The sequence below is a fragment of the Chaetodon trifascialis genome, chromosome 3 (genome assembly GCF_039877785.1).
Source record: "Chaetodon trifascialis isolate fChaTrf1 chromosome 3, fChaTrf1.hap1, whole genome shotgun sequence".
NCBI classification, from domain to species: Eukaryota; Metazoa; Chordata; class Actinopteri; order Chaetodontiformes; family Chaetodontidae; genus Chaetodon; species Chaetodon trifascialis.
Genome location: NC_092058.1, coordinates 12625013 through 12638319, shown reverse-complemented (window position 1 = coordinate 12638319; position 13307 = coordinate 12625013). Strand labels below are relative to the sequence as shown.

At 43.7% G+C, this 13307-nt stretch overlaps 1 protein-coding gene across 2 annotated transcripts in view; it reads right to left on the bottom strand.

Moving 5' to 3' along the window:
- Positions 1-3472: 3472 nt before the first annotated feature.
- Positions 3473-13307, bottom strand: part of trim62.1 (tripartite motif containing 62, tandem duplicate 1) — a 34558-nt gene continuing 24723 nt past the window's right edge. Inside the window, exons 4-6 of one of the 2 annotated variants that reach the window (XM_070959022.1) lie at positions 11329-11690; positions 10023-10138; positions 3473-6511 (exon numbers count right to left, since the gene is read on the bottom strand). In XM_070959022.1, the coding sequence (XP_070815123.1) occupies positions 5961-6511; positions 10023-10138; positions 11329-11690 (1029 nt within the window). In that variant the 3' untranslated portion in view covers positions 3473-5960. The remainder of the gene's footprint in view (positions 6512-10022; positions 10139-11328; positions 11691-13307) is intronic. The other variant, XM_070959023.1, reaches the window with a different exon arrangement.

Here is a 13307-nt window from a genome sequence, read left to right as displayed (position 1 = left end):
TGGAGATATTAATGCTCTGATGCACCCAGAGGCAAATTACTCCTTATTAAATGTAAGAGGGCGTGTTCTGCTGACATTATGGACAGATAAAAGGTGAATGAGTGGGGTGGTTTTGTGTCTTTGAGCATTTTTTGTTTGTTTGTTTGTTTGTTTGTTTCATCAGAGCATTAAGAGGAATTTCAGTGCAGGAAGTGTGAGAATGGCATGAAGAAATTTAAGAAGCTACAGTACTTGACAGTGCAAGTAATTTCCTTCGTAATGGTGATTCATTTTACCGCTTCAACTGAACACACACAAGTGATTTAACTGCTCCCAGTGAGATGAATAATCTCCTGATTCACCCTCATGTGACTTTTTTATGTTTTGCTCTCTGAAGCAACTCCCACGTTCACAATTTTGGAGACTCCAATAAGTTACACAGCAAAGAGCTTATTTTCATTTCAGAAGGTCTCCAATGCTCAAAACAAACAAACAAACAAACAAACAAACAAAAAGCTGAGGTTGCAACAGACTGCTAAGTAATGTAGGTATTCTTGTAATTGTTCCAAAGTTTGGACGTGTTTTTGAATTAATGTAACATGAAGGAAAGAAAAAGAAGTGTAATCTGATAATTCCGTCATTAATGTACATCCTCCAGGACATCTGAGAGTTTAGGCCTGCATGAAATAAATCTTGTTCAGAATGAAGAATGAAGTGGAAAAATCCCTGTCACAAGTTTCCAGAAGCCAGCATGACATCTTCAAAACAGCTCAAAACTCAAACATACCTTATTTTCAATGATACTCACATTTGACAAGCTGGAACCACAAAATATTTGGTATTTTTCCTTAATGAATGACTAATCAAATACCAGAGAGATGATTAATTTTCTTTCCCTCACTTAATCCATAAATTGACTTGTTATGTCAGCACTAAGATGGCTCAAAAACCTGTTTGTCTAAATTGTTACAATTGTTACATAAGCAATATGTAACCTAATACAGAATCCTCAAACAAGTATAATGAGCGATGAGAGATGTGTTCCTGCCAGCAGCATTACAGCTGCAGCTCATGTTCTTTAACAGTAAGGGATGGGAGAAGTCAGCCTTCATTTCTGCTTTTCCCGTCACTTACAAGATTAAAAACCTTACACTCCCGCCTCAGGAGGGCCACATCAGACTGGAATCAGATACGGGTCTCTCAAAGGAGAGCTCAGTGACTTTTTAATGGACACTTTCCCCTCGGGTAAAAATGTCGATTACAGGATGGACACCTTCTCCTCGGATAAAAATGTCTCTATCACAAGAGCGAGAAGAGAAAAGTACCTTGAATCAAAGCTGTGGATATGAAGCCACTTGTCCCGGGGGGTCTGCTGTGGAAAAAAAAAAAAAAGCACAAACTGCACAGTTTGTTGTGGAACAGCTGTAATCATGACGCAACAAGACTCAATTGCTTTTGAGTGTGAAATAATAAAGCAGCATGGTGCGACAAAGTTCCACAAAAACCACAACTTTCTGGGTTTCAGAAGCAGAGTATGACTCAAATTTAAACTGTCTGTCAAACTGTATGACAACTCATTCCCCCCAGCCCAACAAGCAGTCATTAAACACGTCACAGATGGCAAATGAAGAGGACCAATTGAAAGCTGCGGCTCACCCGCGGCGAGGGAACACTGAACCCATGCATGCATCTTTTTTATTCATTATGTCACACGCCTGGGCCTCAGCCTATGCCAAAATAGGGAATAGTAATAAAAAGAGTGCACAACCTCCCACCTCCCTGCTGGATGGCTTAGCGGGGCTGAGAGTTTGGCACATCTGAACTAAAATGTCTGGCATGAAACTGTTGCTGAACTAGAGCAGGTATTGACAAGCAGAGGCAGAGCTTTGCTGCATTTCAAAGTGGATTCTTCTGCCTCCCAGATATGTTTCGAGACTTTCATTTTCAACTATGTTGATATTCCTGCTGTCAGTGTAATGTGATAGATCCTTTTCACATCAAACCAATGCTAGTATTAAAGCAGATTGCCATGTAGGTCCTCTACAGCAGCGGTTCTCTACCATTTTAGCCTGTGAGCCTTTAAAATGAAGCAAGTTAATCGTGAATCCTAGCCAAAGGTTACGTGTTTTTATGAGCTGTGAGCACTTCAAGAGTGTTTTCTACCCTCTCAGATGGATTTAGCCACGCTGACACAGTGGCTGTCAGGACAGCAGTGTCAGTCAGTCCACCACTGTGGTTCAGACTGAAATATCTCAACAACTATTGGACGAACTATCTTGAGAGTTTGGTGCTAAATGGGTTAGTTCAGATTTTGTGAAGTGGGGTTCTTTGAGTTATTAGTCGGTGTATCAGCAACAGTAGATGGTGATCTGCATGCCCCTAGTCAGAAGAAAAGCTTTATAATGCTGTGGACGGGGGCAGCAGGAAAACATGTTTTAACCCTCTCAAAAATGCCCATCTAAAAAAATCAATATTAGTTTAAGTGTGTGCTATATTTAGAATATTTTCACTGCTTTATCTTGAGCCTTTTCTGACAGCGAACAGAAGCAGTTATATTACTCTCTTCAAAACCACTAGACTCCTCTGACAATAACTAATTTTTCCGTGCAGAAGATGAGAGTTGCCAGTCTACCACTGTCTCAATTGGTTAGTTTGTGTTATACTGTTTAGTTCAGATCCAGAGTATTGTGTAAACTAACCAGTCAAGGCAGCGAGAGGCCATTAACTCCCATGTTCTATCAGGTAAAATTGCTGTTTTTGTCAAAGGAGTCTGGCGGCTTTGAAGAAAGAGATAAAATGGCTTCAGTTCCCCATCAGAGGGCTGTCTGATGGAGAGGTAAAAGGGAGAAAACATTTTAAGTATAGCTTACACTTACACTGATTTTATATTTTTTTCTTTTCCAGGTAACCTGACTGCGGATTCTCACTTTTATAGGCCTGAGGAGGCAAACCCTCTCAGCACTTCAAAAGATATGTCTGAAAACCTTAACACATTTTATATAGCAGATAAATGATTTTTTTTTCATCTTTCTTAATCATCTTGTGAACCTTCAGATTGATCCTGTGACTCCTTGCAGATTATGAACCCCCAGGCTGGAAAATGACAGCGTACAGTATGCACCAATCTGATATGCCGGATTGGTATCTGCCCCATTAAGGACTTTAATAATTGGATCAGCCACCAGCTGTGACATGACCTCATCCACATTAAATATAGTACAATTCACTGTTTCCGCTATCAGTTACAGTCATTCAGTCATAGCTGCTGTGGACTCCGTAGTGCAGAGAGCAATTTCTGGCTCATGTTACCTACCTAAAACTGATTCCAGAGAGTTACACACAGTTCGTGCAGAGTTTAAATTTAGTAAAAAGAGAGCACTGGTTTTGGATAAGTTTTCTGTATCAGTATCAGGGGAGAAAAAAAAGTTGGACTGGTGCATCCTTATTGATGCTCTACAGCCTTGTCTTGACACACAAAGGTAAAGAGACTGGCTGACTTTAGCAGTAATTTATTGTACATTAAAACATTTCCCACAAACCTCCAGCAGCAAAAGCGCACTAGAGTGTGTTCACACAATGATGGGCGCACAGCTGCCATCATCAAAAGACACAATCATCATTATAATCATCAAAAGTGTCATAGTCATCATCATAATAATTTTAACCATTAGCATCATCACCACCACCAGTAACCCGACACCACATCACAATAATCTCCTTCTTTATACTGAACCAGAAAGTCTTTCATGAAGCAGACCACACTGAAGTCTGCAATGCAGCAAACTGGGGTCAAATTTAAGCATTTGTTTTAATTGGCATGAAGCACCTGCTGGTTTGGATTTACTTCTTCTCGAGGGCAATTCACAGAGTGTCAATCAGAGAGAAGTAAAATGACGAAACGCTGTCCTGATTGTCTAAACTTTCTGGTAATTATCCTCACACATATTTATAGAAATCTTGCTCCACAAAGCAGGCTCACTGGGGCTTCTGGATACATTTGCTGTAAATCCCAGAAAACAGACTGATGTAAAAATACCTATTCCGGGTTTATTTCAGCAGCGTTATTCAGAGAACACAGTCGCTTCCTGAAACAGGCTCCCGCAGATCTGCGTTAAGTTAAAACAAAGACCAAGAATAACGTGCAGATGCTCACAATCTGACCCCCGTTTGTTTCATACTGCAAATACTGGAATCACATCCTACGAAAACAAGGGCACTGCCCCAATTTTCTTTTAAAACAGACAACACAGACGACACACATACAAATGCAAAGATGTACAGTGGCAAATGAAGGGTGAGGGGAGGGTTTTTTTGTTCTCGTTTACTGTTGCAGATTTACCAAAGAAAAAATCTTCCTGAAAGTATTTTGTAATAATCACTTTTGGCCGCTGCAGGGGCACGTTTAACGGCCAGATGGGCTTTATCAAGCACGACCAAAGCTGGATTTAAAATTATAGCTGAACCAGGCCGCGTAAACATACCCGTGCACGTGCCCATCCACCCGCAGACAAACACACACACTCTGAGTATGCTGGACGTGGCCGAGCGACCGCAGCCTCTTAGAGACGACTCTGCAGGACTTGTGTACAACTGCTGATAAACAAGAGCACTTGAGGCACGTGGGGCGAAGAGAAAAACATGGGTGAGCCTCAGAGGAATTATCAGTGATTTTGTCATTATGTAACACAGTAGCCACCTTGGGGACGCCAGCCACACGGGGATAGTATATTAGTGCTAAAGTCCATCCATCCATCCATCCATCCATCCATCCATCCATCCATCCATCCATCCATCCATCCATCCATCCATCACCATTCTCCTTGATGACTTTACATACAGTTTGACTTCATTTACATCGATGATATGATTCAAAATAAGAACAACAGTTGGACAATAATTCATCTTTAAAAGCTCTCAGATTTTCACATCTGAGAGGTTTTACTTAAACAGTACGATTTCATATTCTTTCGATGTGAAAAGAACGACTGGAAACTTAAAACTCACAGGTATAATGGATGCTGAAGGCGGGCGTGTTTGTGGTTTTGGGGAAAGAGCGGAAACTTAAACGTGAGCCAGCAAGATGGCAGACTTAATTTTTTTTTTAATTTGATAGTCTATATACAAACATGCATGTTCTGACTCCACTGATAGCAGCATATTTCTGGACAACCTCCAAACAGACTTTCCTACCACAGGTGGGGACTACCGGGCAGCTTTTCAACCGCTTTTTAATTCATTTATTTTGTTTTAGGTGTCAGGGATAATCGCTGGTGCACATGGAGCTTTCCTCGCTAAGACAAGAGACTGAGCAGGCGCATGTGGATGTGACCTGCAGGGGGAACCAAGACCGTGGTCTCAGACAGAAGTAAAACAGACTTGACAAGTTCAGGGTGGATTGCTGGACGAACAAAAGCCAAAAATGGAGCCGGGTGCTGTCAATCACGATCCACACACAAAGCTAAGCCAACTGTACAGCACAGAGAAGACAAGTGACAGTCTTCAGTGTCCGCTTGCCTGGACAGGGAGGGGACATCAAGTCTGACAGGCCTGGAGCTTGATAAGGAGAGCGGCGCCCCCTGGGAGTGTGCAAGGTGGGCCTGGGACAGTCACTCTGAGAGGGGAAATCACTTCTATCCTTTTCGTTTTTTCTTTTTTCAACATCACTGCCACAGACCCCAAAGGAGCCCAGGGGTCCCTCTGTCTCCATTTAGTGTCATCTTTTCATTCAAAGATGTGGAATGAGGCTCAAGTGCAGGCCATTACCGTGTGGTCGTTTCAAGTCACAAAAAACAGCGCAGGTTTTAAGAGCAACATCGAGCACAATTCTTAACTGAACGGAAAGAAATCAACATTTCAAACACCCTATTCAACATTTTTTTTTAAACGGATTTCTTGAACATCTTTTGAAACCTAAGTCCTGTGAATTCAACCACGATGGCTTCATCTGTCAGGACAAGCGCGACCATAGGTGTGTGTGGCTCTTAAAGGCGAACAGTGTTGATTCGCAGCGGCTGCACGTTCTTGCCGTTGGCGTGGCTCTGACCCGGGCTGAAGTAGGGGAAGACCTTGGCGGGGAATTTCTCACGGTAGGTGTAGAGCCAGGACATGTCGTCTGCATTGTAGAAGATTAGCAGGCCTTTGGGGTAGTCCAGGTACACCCCCACCTTCTCCAGCTTGCTCTTCACATTGAGGCGGGTCCAGGGCTCGGTGCAGGCGCTGTACTGGTTCCCGTCGTGCATAACGATGCAGTAGAAGCCGCGGCTGGGCTGGATCTGGATGCTGCCCTTGCGGCTGACTGTCTCGTTGGCTACGCCGATCATCCACTGGGTCTTCTCCGACACCATCACCTCCCAGTAATGAACGCCCGACACGAAGCCCTCTGCGCCGAGAACAGACACCTCTACGTCAAAGCGGCGCGGGGAGTCCTGCAGGGGCTGAGGATGGAGATTCCCATAGGCCACTATGGTACAGTCGTCTGAGAGGATCAGTCTTTGGTGGGCTGTGATGGGGTCGAGGGTCAACGCTGCGGGCACTGAGGAAGACAAGGGAGACGAAGGGAGAGACAACAGTCAGCATTCATTTCACTTTTCCACTGAACACTGTGGAGAGAAAACAGTCAGTCTAGATAAACAGGACGGTCATGGATATAAGTAAGTAGAAAAACAACAAGACAAACACATCAATATGTTATGACTCAGCTTGGCCAAACAGAACAGCGAGGACTGCAGTGTCATTCTCAGCGCCTCATTTATCTTTATCATTGCAGATGCTGTGTGAACAGTTTTGTGCTGAGGCAGTAAGTAAATACATTCAGGCTGCTCAGGCACTTTACAGGACAGGTGGGGTCAAGGTTATGAACCGATATCTGAAATGATCCCAGAGAAAAGATTTCATCACAGGCAGTGCATCACAAACAGAGGACGCCGTCTGGATGGAAACATGCACTGAAGATTTTATGTTTGCACCAGAAAGTCACCGAAAATGAACAAAATCCCAGGTTCTGAAACATAATGTACGTCGCTGAAGGTTTCTGCCTCGACCCTCAAGAGTAATACACATCATCCAACTCAACTCAAGTCAGCTTTATTTATACAAGCCCAATATCACAAATCACAAATTTGCCTGAAGGGACTTTGCAATCTGTACAGCAGATGACACCCTCTGTCCTCAGACCCTCGGTTCAGATGGAGAAAAACTCTCAAAGTTATCAGTCCACACTGACTACATTGGGAAATAAAATCAATGAATAACAATGATGCTGCTGTCTTCCTGTGTCCTCCTCATGGATCCTACCTGTAAACTATTTTAGCTCAGGACATTTTGCTGTCAGTCAGCTGTCTGGTCCTCTCAGCGTCTCAGGAGCCGCACAGCTGACAGGGCAATGGAGGCGGTGTCAGCAGCACTTACGTTCCGCTCGAGTCTGGATTTTAATGTGGAATTCAAGTAACGCCGTGAAGGTGAATCAAAGTTCATTTTGTGGTGTTCAAAGAATCTGACAGTTCTGACATTAGGGACAGACAGAAAAGGTGGGGAGAGACCAGGGGTCCCCAGCCAGAATTGAACCAGGGATGCACCCTAGAACGGTAGATGCTATAAGGTGAAAACAAACAAACAAAAAAATAAGGTCGCCATCGTATCTCTCTCAGGTGTTTCACAGAGGAGTTGACAGTGTGCGTCACTGTAAACTAATCGGTCATCTGTGGTATTAACACCATGCAGTAAGAAAGTAGTAGCAGTATGTAAACACTTTATCAGAGCAGACATAGATTCCTTTGAACAATCAATCTACGTAACGCCGCGTTACATAAACAGAACTTAGGGTAGTTAGAGGAGACTGCTGCTGTCCCTGCAGCTGCAATGCTGCTGTCAAACACAGTCATACATGATCTCCAGCTCAGACAAGCTGGCTGGGAGTTTATGCCAATCTGATCAAGGCTCATTTGTAAATTGGTCTACATTAGTTAACCCTTTACAGACTGTGTCTGACACTTCCTTTCAGAGATATCTGCTGTGATTAATTGACTTCTCGACTTCTTTTTGGGAGTAGCTGATGAGTACTGAAATGTTGTGAATGACCTTTCCAGGTTCCTCTGGATGAGTCAGCTGACAGTTGATGGACAGTTTCAGTGGAAAATTCTTTCAAGGAAATCCGATATTCCCCCTGTGCATTATCCAGAGCAAAGGCATTGTTAATGAAAAGAGATGATGCTGAAAAATCCATTTACCTCCATTGTTTTGGAGTGGGGGCACACATGTCAAATGATACAAGACAGATCTCTTTAAAGCTGGACCAATAAAAACAGCTCCTTAAGGCTCAGATCCCAGAGCCGAGATACCACCAGAGGTAAGTGAGAAAATGTGTGTTTTGTAATTGGGTGAACTGACCCTTTAAGACCAACAACCTTGTGGAGATATTACAGTAGATATATCACTCCTGCCAGAGGCAGAGGAGGTGATCAAAGCCATGCCCCGTGGCAAAAGATGACTGATCGCTTGTTATTATATGGCGCACCCAACTGCAGCTCCATTCTTATTTCAGAAAAAATTACACATGGAGTTGTGCAATGACTGTGACGGCGAGCACAGCGCAATACATTTTTTACCTTCACGCATAAACCTGTGTCTTCAGAATCAAGTGCTCCAGAGTCTGATGGGGTAGGTCAATTTCAGCAACATCAGACCACGCGAAGAGCGCAAACAATGCGGCGAAGCAGTAATTACAGCGATGGGGGAGCTGCAGCAGCTCGCTCCACAGGCTCCAGGCCGGGAGGAGGCTGTTTCTCTGCGCAACTATGTGGTATTAGGGAGGGAGAACCTGCACCCATATTTGCTTATTAGGGAACCATATGAGGCTGAACAATAAAGGCTTGTTCTCTCTGCTCTCTTTCAGCAGACTCAGGAAAGAATGGGAAAAGGGCATTTTTCCAGAGCCTCTGTATTTATATCAGCTGGAATAAATGGAGGTGAAATGTCTGGCAGCCGGCCAGTGGACAGGACAATGCCTTCTCGGGTCAATGATATCTGCAGTGTTTGTTACAATCAAGTCATTAAAATTTCATAACCTGAGTGCCTCTTTGTGCCGTAGAGAGAAACTAGCAAGCATACACACACACACACCCACCCACATCGGCGGAAAAAACATTTTTCTGTCCAACAAGAGGGGGAGAAAAAAAAAAACAAAAACACAAAGAACACAGGGTCTAGCACTTATTCCCACCAACCCATCAGTGACAGCGAGGGATGAGGGATGATGGGAGGAATGTCTTTATTTCGGCTCTGGCAAACGCTGGTGATGGATCGTAACCAATTGTTCCATTTGGCACCCAGTCAAGGGAGGCCAAAAACATTGCTTGGCCTCCCTTCAGCCGGCAGCAGGCTGAAATGGGAGAATTGATTGAGGGAGTAAAAAATTCCTCAGCACATTATTTTAAATAATCTCCTGAGAGTGAGTGATGGCTGTAGGGCAGAGGGAGTAGAGCTCCTCTTGGCACTGTCAAACACAGAGGGGCATCGCCGCCTCCAGGTATGAACACAATTTCTCATCCGAGGAGGGAAAAAAAGCTGAAAGCATCCCAGAAATCCTAATGCAGGGCACGACTTGCTCAAGCACTCCGTGTTTCAGCATCAAACGTTGAGCTACTGAAGCAAAATTAGCCAAAACGCCTGTTTTAAAGGAACAGTGACACGTTTTTTCTCTCGCTGAGAGAAAATTTACTTTCATCTCTGGAAAGATGGTTAGCTTAGCTTAGCATAAGGACTGTCAAAATGCAACAATGTGCAATATGTAAAAAACACACTGAACAGTAGAGATACAACACGTTAATTAGTGAGCTTTAGAGGTGCTGATAGACAGACATTGTTACATTTGGAGAGAGGTATGCTGGCTGGTTCCCTGTTTTCAGCCTTTATGCTAAGCTAAGATAACCAGTTGCTGGCTATTAAATTATAATAGCTATAGTTAGCTTTTAAAGGATAGAGGACATGCTGTTTATTTGCTATCCAGTGTATTACAGTGATCTCATGTTCCAGTCATGTTCACATACCTGGTGAGATATCCTGGAAGAGCAACTTCCATATTGTGTACTGTAAGGGCCCCATATACTTGGATGTTGGGAAGTCTTCATACGTCAGATTGGTCTCATGTATCTTCCCTTTAATCCTGGGACAGAAAAAAACGATCAATAACAAGTTTCAATCCGATCTGCCTTTTATAAATGCCTCTTGTTCAATCCATAACGTCGACGTTTCCAGTTATTATCCTGGTCTGTGTCTTTAAAAAGTGCCATTATTGACGTTTTAACAGCTGACAAACTGCTCCATGAATCTCCAGCCACACAGATGAATGCATCAGCGAGAGGGAGGGGGCCGAGGGGGCAGTTCAGCTCTAACACCATTACAACATGATTCAATATAAACCTCCACATGAATCACTCAGTGCACTCCTACATGTAGTCCAGAGTTCAGGCAAGACATGGAGTGTGTTATCACTGAAATCCTGAAAATAACAGCTCAGTATGTTGAAAAAGGGACCTTACAGGTTTGTGCAGAAACATCAGGGGCCACATGTATAAAATTCAGAGTATATTTAAGTGTAGAAACACAAAACAGGAGACATGCACAAACACAGTCTTTTCGGCAGATTTCTAAATCTCTATGTACGCCTGTTCCAACATACTGACGTTAATTTAACCTGATCAGAAAAAAATAAAAGAACAAGAGAACAGGACTAAGAACTGACTGGGCATTCGACTCTTGACAGTTTTCAATATCTAAAGCTACATATGCTGCATTTCAGTACTCAAAAAGTACTGGGACTTGAGGCAGAGCCCTACTTATCTCTTGGGACTGCTCTAGCTGAGTGAATTGCATTGATCGTACCTGCTGGTCCATCTAATCTACATTTACAATCTCTACTCATCCATCACCATTCACCTCCAGTTTAGATTAAGTAATACTTGTACCCCAAAAATAGAGTTAATATTGTAACTTTAATCACTGTGGTATTCTATAAAAAAAAAAGTAGATGCATAATATTTGATTATGTCACTCTTGCCAGCTCTGCATTCAACCTCATTAATCTGCTCTAAGATATTAAACTGTTCAATTAAATTGTCCTCAAGTAGCCCTCCCAGATTAAACACTACAGCTGGTTTATTTCAGGCCTAATACACCATCTGTTCAGGGATTAGCTGCTGTTGCTCAGATCTCAACTTTCTCCAAAACTCAAGCAACCTCACATTCAGCATGAGCAGAACACACATTTGACATGCTATGAAGTTTTTTTTTTTAAAACACTCAACATCAAATATTTTATGGTAAAGTGTTGATACTTCAAGAGTTGATAAAAACCTGATCCTTCTTGAGGCAAATGTGTTTACAACCCCATTTCTTTTCTTATTGGACTGCAGTGAAGATACCGGGACTGTTTTAGCAAACTCGGGGCAGGTGAAGCACCTCTCGGATGTGACGGCTACGCCCTCCAGGAAGTCGTGTCGTCCCGTCTCGTTGAGGCGCTCCTGCAGGATCTGGATGCCCTCCTTGACGTCGCGCAGCTGCTGGCTGTAGCGCTGGATCTTGTGCTCGATGTCGGCCAGCTTGCGGGCCGTGTCCATCTCCAGCTCCTCCAGCATGCTCTTCTGACGCTCGCGTAGGAAGCGGTGGAGGCGCTCGAAGGCGTCGCCGATTGTTGCGCGCAGACTCTTTGCTGAGGACTGAGATAGAGGCAGAAGGCGATTCACTTGAGAAATAAAAACATAGCACATCACCCTCAGCTGGGCTATGAATATCTGCCATTATGAGACTGTGAAATAGACTTTGTACCGTAGTTGTTGAGTGTTTCGGTCACAATAGCCTGATGCTTAATTAGACACGGGTCATTAACTCAAGGGCTCACAAAGTGCTCTAAATTGTGTTAATATTACATTAGCATTCATTCATTGATTCAGCTTGCACACGCATCGATTTTCAGCGACTCTCTGAGAAGAGTGTGTGTGTTCAACCTTCCTCTGAGATAATAAGATACCTAGGATGAGGTATCTAACCCTAACCCCAGAAAATAAGGTAGCTTTTACACTGTTTCACTGAGCAGAAACAAATGAGTTCAATTAAATAACCCAAAAGAGGAGCTTGCAAATGACACCCCATGTGCTGATTACAAGACCAGCGGACAGGCAGAGATGCTGAAGCTATCCGTTTGCAGGCGACAGCAGGCTGGGAGCTGAAGAGCAGAAGAAACTGATTTGTAGCTGAGGAGGAGAAATGAGAAGCTGGACATCAAAGAGAATGAATCATCTGAGTGTTAGCAGTCTGAGTCTCAGACAGACCGAACAAAGGGGGCGCGATGTGAAAACCCTGTAACAATCGCACAGAGAGAAGCAGGAGCCTTTCAATTTGAAGCTCCTGAGGAAAGCAAAGACTGGGCTTCATTCAGACATTTTGTAAAAAGTCCCCCCGTCCGTCCTTAACAATCATCGCTTTACTGAGAAAGTTGAACTCGTGTTTGTACAGACTCAAAAATAAATCTATCAAAGAGCATCTCGGAACAAGAGAAAATTAATAACTACTGACTCACAGCGAAATTGATCTAAACAAGATTTTCAGATGAAACTTGTTTATTTTCTCTGCTGGGAACTACAACCACTCCTCTGATCTTTTCAGGAGGAGCTGGATTTAGGAACTGTGATCTGAGCTTTAATTACACAGCGGGCCCACTGCTCCTGTTCTTTCAGACACCAGGGGGAAGGTATTCTCACTCAGCCTGTGAGAACCCATTCGCATGACCATTTCAAGCAAGCACGATGACATTAGGATGAGATGTATCGCAGCCCTCCTTCCTAGTTAGGTATTGAAAACTGATGGCATGGAGGAGGAAGAGGGGGAGGACTGCATCAGCCCACCTATCAGTCACTCAGTGACGTATCTGCTGCTTTGGCCCAGCAGGCTGTGATGGCACTGAGAGGGTGTCTGCAGCCCTTAGAGACAGGAGGCTGGCTACCTTTCAGGGAGGCATGTGATTATCAAGCGAATCCCCGGTGGGCATGTGAATAGGACACAATGCCTATCCTTCAGACGGAGAAACACACACGAGCCAAGGACTCAAATTGGAGTGCGAGGCAGACACATTCAGTAAGAATGAAAGCCGGCCTGCTGCAGCGATTCTTTCACAGTCTGAGTACAAGAACAAGGAAAGAACAGTAAAGGAGAAAACCAATGATTTTACACATCAGAGTCTGTTTACAGGTCTTGAGGAGTGCTGCTGTACATGGGGAAGAAGTACAAAGGCTTCTGTGGCTCCAGAGGGAGCTGCCTGAAGTCTGAGAAATCGCCTC